At 39.4% G+C, this 7,839-nt stretch overlaps 2 protein-coding genes across 2 annotated transcripts; one reads left to right on the top strand and one right to left on the bottom strand.

Moving 5' to 3' along the window:
- Positions 1–370: 370 nt before the first annotated feature.
- On the bottom strand, positions 371–1,071 carry LOC115973328. The gene is made up of 2 exons (XM_031093588.1): positions 913–1,071; positions 371–763 (listed from the first exon to the last, which is right to left on the bottom strand). Exons 1-2 carry the CDS (start codon positions 1,069–1,071, stop codon positions 371–373), a joined length of 552 nt encoding a protein of 183 aa, XP_030949448.1.
- Positions 1,072–4,084: 3,013 nt separating this feature from the next.
- Positions 4,085–6,306, top strand: LOC115977005 (DELLA protein GAI-like). The gene has a single exon (XM_031098624.1). The coding sequence runs from the start codon at positions 4,345–4,347 to the stop codon at positions 6,016–6,018; it is 1,674 nt and encodes a 557-aa protein (XP_030954484.1). The 5' UTR covers positions 4,085–4,344; the 3' UTR covers positions 6,019–6,306.
- The last annotated feature ends 1,533 nt before the right edge of the window (positions 6,307–7,839 follow it).

Genomic DNA, 7,839 nt, shown 5'->3' with positions numbered 1-7,839 from the left:
AATACTTTTGTCCCACGTCATGCTCTCTATCTCATTTATCTAAGATTTTGCTTGGATCGATGCATCCACTACTGAAACCGTCGTCTTCTTTTCTTTCTTTTTAGCCATCCTGTCGCCCATCCCATTTTCGTGTAATACCATTGACGCCATCACACCTTCCCCAGCCTTAACTTTCTGCTGTGTCAACGGATTCTTCTCCAAGGTTGGTTGTCTCGAGCCATGAGCCTCACCAATCCCCACTGAGATTTCGTTTGCACTGAGAGTCACCTTCCTCTCCAATTCAGCTTTAGCGCGCCACCGGCTTGTATATGTGTCCGCTCTTCTTCCCATACCCATTTTGTTTTGTTCTTGCGCATATCTCCTTATGATATCACCTCTTTGTGCTCTTGTTTCCTTCACCATTTTTTGGGCATTCTTTTAGAGTGTGGTTCAGCAGTCCACACTGGTAGCAGAAGTTGGGCAGCCTCTCATACTTGAAATTGACCCACCTGCTTTCCCCGCCTTCCATAGTGATCTTTTTACCTCTAAGCAATCTCTTGGTCACATCTAAATGCACCTTCACCCTCAAACACGTTCCCCAATGAACCCCAGACTCTTGAACATCTATCTCCAACACCTCACCTAGCTTGGCACCAATTGCTAGTCCTATTTCCTTCGTTCTACAGTTCAGGGGAAGGTTGAAAATTTGGACCCAAAAGGGTGCCCACCTGATCTCGACCTCCTTTGGGGTAAGTTTCCCATTGAACTCTTGGAGTAGAACCAACTACTTTTCATAACTCCATGGACACATATCCAAAAATTTTTCTTGTCCCTACCATTCCCGAATTCCACCAAGAATAGATCCTCATCAACCTTAGAAATTTGGACACCCTTGTTGGGTTTCTAGAGCATTCTCATGTTTTTTCTAAGTGCCTTAATGCTTATACTTTTGTGAGCTAAGATCTTCATTAACGCACAGTTCTTCCCTATCTCCCTTGCTGCCTTGGTACAGTTGAAATCAAGCTCGATTCCTTCATCCTCTTCCTCAGTAAATGACAGTTTACTCCACAGCCTTTCAAGCTCCTCTGCCATTCTATTCCTCTACTTGAGTCTATCCACTAGATTGAGTAAGAAAAGACTCCTCTCAGGGAGAGAGGACCACCATACACCCTCACTCAGGGGGGCACACTATCTCTTGCAAGTGGCTGCAAGACTCCACATTGCTTCTACATGCACAAGAGGCACGAGAGGCACCTCATGGTGTTTTTAAGGAAACATTCAAGATTTAAATTCTCCCACCTCAATTATTGATGTATCAAAGAGTTCAAGACTTAAAAATAAGAGAGGTACTATGTCTACAATATTTTCACAACAAATCATTGGTGGTTAGTAGGGATGGCAATGGAGTGGTTCGAAAGATGAAGTCTTTGGCTCTCCTTCGCATGGTTTTGTCTTACTCCGTCTTGTTTCGCCCTGCATGATGATATGTTCATATATCCCTTTTTTATTTTTATTTTATAAATGACTCTCTCTATGATATTTTCAATTGACCCATAATATCTAACTAAAAAGTTAATCATGGTATATAAAAGCCACTCGAGGGGGAGGCTTCAATTTATTTAGGTAAAAGAAAGGCACACTGATGGTTAAGAGAAGAACCACCACTGGTTGATTTTAAGTGGAAGGTAACCAACTTTGCACATTAACTAATTATGTATTCAATTTGATTCTTGGTTAAGCATTACAGATTAAATAAGTCACCAATTAAAGTATAAAGCAAATAAAGCACATAGCACAAGTAATCAGTGACGAAGTGAAAAACCCAAGGACGTATCTAAAGAAAAAAAAAATCAACATGGGAGTTAATTCTAACCCCAAGAAGAATTTCACTATTAGAATTGAAATTTCTAATTCAATCATACCTATGGTCTTGGTTTCTAACTAGTAAAAGACTTATAGACGTGTTCCTAAAAAAAAAAAAAAAAAAAAAAGGACTTATAGAGGTAACTCTTCTACTTGCTCCATCTTGCTTGAACTCTTTTAATATAAAATTTTCCCCCAAATTGTGTTCGCAACTCTAAGGAGACCTTGAAAATTTCTTCTTCGTTGAAAATAAACAAAAATTGTTTTGTGGTTTCAGCCTTGATCACCATTGAGAAACACCATCTTCAAATTCACTTTTGTGAAAATAGTGGTTTAGGGTTTCATTGATGTGGCATATAATCCTCTCAAAAACCTCTCTTTCAGTCGACTACCCCTTTTATAGTTATGCACGTATTACGACATGTTTTCCAACTCAACAATTGACTTAATGAACGTATTTTAAAATTAGGTTTCCCATATCTTGATTGATTGAGCCTCAGTCAAGGGTATGTTGAGAGGTTTATCTTGATCGATCAAGACTCAATCAAAGGTCAGTGGAAAATCAAGTAACTATCTTCTCTTGAGCTGAATCTTCGAACTTGATATTGTACTTAAAAATGGACATTCCAACCTAATTAACAAGTTCTTGTTTACAAATTACGTTTGTCAAACTTTATCAAGATTCAAGGATGAAGCAGCATTTTTTGACAAGGGAGTTTTTCTTATAATTTCAAGCGAACCTCATGAGTCACGACCATAGTGTTTTTTTCTTTAGGTGAAATTAATGTCATGACCTTACAGTAACCCCGTTGACATAGTGTTTCTTTGTGTCCACACCTCTTAAAGACATGTCAAACATAATGTTTAATGAGATTTAGACGTTATATCCAAATAATTAATTCTGCATGTATAGAGGGCTCATATATTCTCTCTCTCTCTCTCTCTCATTTGAAGGTTAATATCTATGCTATGTAGTGTTGTAAACATCGTCCATGTTTATTTGTTTAAATCAGCTTATTTAACTTGCAAATCAACGAAAAGGATATCTATAAAACTACATATTGGTGCTGCCTTTCCACTATTATTATAATCCCTTTCTTTTTCCTTAAAATTAGTTGAGACATTCAAAAATTTGGAAAATTGAGTTCCATTTCCAAAAATTAATTCAGTTTAATTATCCAGTTAGAATTGATTACCAGTGCAATATATATATATATATATATATATAGAACTTGTTTTCAGTTCAAAACCATTTACAAAGGATTATTATTATTATTATTATTATTATTATTATATCAATTTTTTTAGAAGATTATGCCATATCATTTTATTTATAAGTCAATATTGGAAATTGAATATGTAATTCATCCTTTTAATCAACAAGAACATTAATTTCATTATATGTCGGGAAAGTGAAAAAAGAAGAAGAAGAAGCACAAATGAACATAAATACGTTTAAAGAAAAACGTTATACCTCAATGATTGTTTGGTGGAAAGTTATTTTATGTTAAATTCAACAAACTTTGGATCCATATTCCACTTTCACTTATCCTCCAGTCAAAAATCTTCCACATAAAAGTCGTATTGAAGCAGAGTTTGGCTTAAGAAACCAGGAAAAGGGGGGACAGAAATAGTACTGCACTAGAAAATGCGAGGCTGTCAATTCAAAAACCTAACTTGAATTTACAATATCTCACGGTTCTACTTTTACTATAAAAATATAAAAAAAAAATTAGTGGATCTCGGGGTGGGACTAAAAATCATATTGTGACCATTCCTCAATATCTTGTACGTGGGTCTCCTCAAACATTGATTACTCTGCAGCAGTTCGAAAACTACCACTCTCGCGTCACACAAAATCATTACACGCCTAATCGTAACCTTAAATACCTTTTCACAACAATAAAAAATAAGTCCTATACTTTAACATTTTAAACCCCAAACTTTCGTAAGTGCATCCTAAAAAAAATCTCAAAATAAATCTCACCATTTTGGACATTAAATATACATTAATGAAAATCTGGGATTTAAAATGTCACCTTTAAAGATATGGGGTTTAATGTCAGAAAAAGTTAATGAATGTTTTAAATTTTTAATAGTATTTATTTAAAAAAATATTTTTAAAAACTTTTTATGAATTTTTTTTTTTAATTAGTCTATTTAACAAATGGGCTCCAGCACCTTTAAATTAGTTTTTTCTTTTAAAGAAAAAAAAAAGTAAAAAATATATCATGATTAGACGTATTACATGTCAGCTTCACTTTCTCTCTCTAAGAATCAAATCAAAAGATTGAAAACCCTCCCTTCCTCTCTTTTTCACCTGTCAGTTTTCACTCCCAATATCACTCTCATTCACTAATTCACTTGCATAACAATACACACTCTCTCTCTCTCTAGGAATGATCAACGAAATCCACAAAGTTGTACCTTGTATCTGATCACAAGAACCAACAACAAAATAAAGAAACAGCCAGCCACTTCGAAATTCAATCCCTCGCAGATATGTCTCCGTACGATTCCGCCACGTCAGCTGGCAGCAGCAGTGGCAGCAGTTCCGCCTCCTCCTCCACCAAACTCGCCGATATCGATGGCCTCCTCGCCGGCGCCGGCTACAAGGTCCGCGCCTCCGATCTCCGCCACGTGGCTCAACGACTCGAGCGCCTCGAAACCGCCATGGTCAACTCCCCCGTCGAGCTCTCCCAGCTCGCTTCTTCCGATACCGTTCACTATAACCCCTCCGATATCGCCTCCTGGGTCGACTCGCTCCTCTCCGAGTTCAACCACACCCCGTCTCTACCGTCCGATCTCCCAGATCTTCCAGACATCGTCGTGGGCCCAGGGATCAATCCAACGGTAAAAAACGAAGCGGATGCCACGTGGACGGACAACGATGCGCCTCCACAGCAGCAGCAGAATATGCAGAGTTTAACAATCCCGCCGAATCAGTTGACGGTTGTAACGGCGATGGAAGAAGATTCGGGTATAAGGCTGGTGCATTTGCTGATGACGTGTGCGGAATCAGTGCAACGTGGCGAGTTCTCATTGGCTGGTTCTCTGATCGATGAAATGCAGTCCTTGCTCAGACGTGTCAACACCACCTGTGGCATTGGGAAGGTCGCCGGTTACTTCATCGAAGCACTCAGCCGCCGCATCTTCACGCCGCAAGCCAGCAGTTTATTCGGCGGCTCCGTCTCCGGCTCCGGCTCGGCTTCGGCTTACGAGAACGAGCTTCTCTACCATCATTTTTACGAGGCGTGTCCGTACCTGAAATTCGCTCACTTCACCGCCAACCAAGCCATATTAGAAGCATTCGACGGCCACGATTGCGTCCACGTCATCGATTTCAACCTAATGCACGGTCTGCAATGGCCGGCTTTGATTCAAGCTTTGGCGTTACGGCCCGGCGGGCCTCCTCTGCTACGGCTAACCGGCATTGGCCCTCCGTCACCCGACGGACGCGACTCGCTCCGAGAAATCGGGTTACGACTCGCCGAGTTAGCTCGCTCGGTCAACGTCCGGTTTGCTTTTCGCGGCGTGGCGGCTCAGCGGCTCGAAGACGTGAAGCTGTGGATGCTACAAGTGAATTCCAAAGAAGCGGTGGCTGTAAACTCAATCATGCAGCTCCATCGACTTCTAGGATCCGACCCGAACAGAAGCCCGCCCATCGAAATCGTTCTCGGGTGGATCCGACAATTGAACCCGAAAATCATGACAGTAATTGAGCACGAAGCGAACCATAACCAACCCGGGTTCATGGACCGGTTCACGGAATCCCTATACTACTACTCAACCATGTTCGATTCACTCGAGGCCTGTACTCTCCAACCAGAGAAAGCCCTAGCCGAAATCTACATACAGAGAGAAATATGCAACGTGGTGAGCTGCGAAGGCTTGGCTCGATTTGAGCGGCACGAGCCGTTAGCGAAGTGGAGAAGCCGGCTCGGACAAGCCGGATTTAGTCCGTTACATCTGGGATCCAATGCGTTCAAACAAGCGAGGATGCTTTTGACTCTGTTTTCAGCTGAAGGGTACTGTGTAGAAGAGAACGAAGGTTGCTTGACTCTCGGCTGGCATAGCCGACCTCTCATATCGGCTTCGGCTTGGCAAGCCGTACCAGACGCCAACTCGCCACTCGGGATAGTAAATCATCATCATAACAATCATAACGCGCTGTAAATTTGTACTCCGTTCCTTTCTAATCTGTCACTTTTTCATGTTTCTTTTCTTTTTTACCGTTATGGGATTTTTACTTTAGGTAAAATGCCTTTCTTTTTTTTTTTCTTTTTTTCTTTTTTCTCGTGGCTATATGTGCCTATGTTTTAGGTCCGCAGCTTATCAAAGTGTTGGTGTCACTTGTACTATGCGACCCCAATTGAGGTTTAAAATAAGAATAGGTGGGTATTGGTAAAATAAAGAATGAATTTAGGTAAAGAAAGATTAATAGAGTAAAAAGAGTAGGATCAATCTCATCAAAAAAAGAAGAAGAAGAGTAGGATCAAAGAAAGAAAGAAAGAGAGGATTATTAGTTGAAAAGACGCGGTCTGTTTGAGTCAATAAAGTAGTAATCGATTAGACAAGTATAGTAAAATATGATAGTCGTGTTTGAATGATTCTCGAAATAGACCATTTAAAAGAAAAAAAAGTAAAAAAATAAAAACTGTACGAGTATGCTGGAAAATGTCCTAAGAGAACTGTCTTTTTCAACATTTCGAATCCTAATAATAAGTTACAATTGGAATTTGTAGACGTCGAATTGTTTTTCAACGTCTCAACCTTTTATTTTTAAGAAATCCTAGAAACTAAATTGTTATTTACTATTGGTTCAAGTAAATATTTTGAAAAAAATAAAAAAAAAATAAAAAAAGGAGGAGAAAAACATGTTAATAAAAAGCTATACATAAAATGAAAATCAATAAGCGCATCTCCAACAGGTTATGCCACCTCATCCTATTTTACCATTTCAAAAAATTATTTTATCAATTATACAATACAATTTTACAATACTCCAGCATCCCAACTTTTATTTTCCTATTTTACTCATTAAAATAATATTTTAACACAATAAAATAATATATCACACAATCACCATCATTTACAAAATAACTATTATTTATTCTCTCTCTTTCTTTCTGTTCAAGAATCACAATCACCACCATCGCTACACTACACACACCTGACACCACCACCACCACCTCCAGCAACCCATAATCTACTGTCAACACCAAAAAAAAAAAAAAAAAACACAACAACCCATAGTAAAAAACTAGACCCACGCCACTGCCGTCGAACCCCAACAAACCACAAATCACCACCACCACCATGCCACACGCCCATCGAAAAAATCCACTCTATCAAAACCCCATCGAAACGAAACCCACGCAATCAAAACCCGATCTCCACAGAACCCACGCCGAACAAAACTCCATCGGAATCCACCCGATCTCCTTCTGCCGATCAAAACCCCATTTGAACCCACCCAAAATCAAAACCCACCTCACCACACCAATCTCCACGCACAACTAGCCACAACCCACACGTCCCACAATGAACTTTATGCAAAACGGCCCAAGCAGCTCCGTTGGCAAGTCTTAAACGAGAGAGGGAATGAGTACAATCACATGGAGAGAGAGCAAAAATGAGAGTGCTGAGAGAGAGTGAAGAGAGAGTGCTAAATAAAAAATAATATTTATTTTTAGAATTGAGCTACAATACCATCTTACATTTAAGATGGTATTGTAGCACAATTGTAAATTTTTTTTACAATTTTACAAGTCCGGCTGGAGCTCACTTTTAATGTCTTAATGCTAAAACATGCTGAAATATGGCATTTAGAACTCCAACTGTGGATGCTCTAAGCAGTCAACGGAAAAAGTGGGTTTTAAGGGGCTGTCAGCTGAGTTGATGCCCATGAAAAAAAATGATGTTGGGGGGTAGTAAAGAGAGGAGGCAAAGAAGCATCTGTATTATCAAAAAAAAAAAAAGAAGACAAAGAAGCAT

This window comes from Quercus lobata, chromosome 2 (genome assembly GCF_001633185.2).
Source record: "Quercus lobata isolate SW786 chromosome 2, ValleyOak3.0 Primary Assembly, whole genome shotgun sequence".
Taxonomy (NCBI): Eukaryota; Viridiplantae; Streptophyta; class Magnoliopsida; order Fagales; family Fagaceae; genus Quercus; species Quercus lobata.
This window is presented reverse-complemented; position numbering and strand designations above follow the sequence as displayed.

Excerpts from the sequence above, each read along its gene's own strand:
- LOC115973328 (XM_031093588.1), bottom strand. The coding sequence starts at position 1,071 with ATGGCAGAGGAGCTTGAAAGGCTGTGGAGTAAACTGTCATTTACTGAG. Across the intron at positions 764-912 it reads ACAAAAGTATAAGCATTAAG|TTGGTTCTACTCCAAGAGTT; the intron begins GCACTTAGAAAA and ends TATGAAAAGTAG.
- LOC115977005 (XM_031098624.1), top strand. The coding sequence starts at position 4,345 with ATGTCTCCGTACGATTCCGCCACGTCAGCTGGCAGCAGCAGTGGCAGC.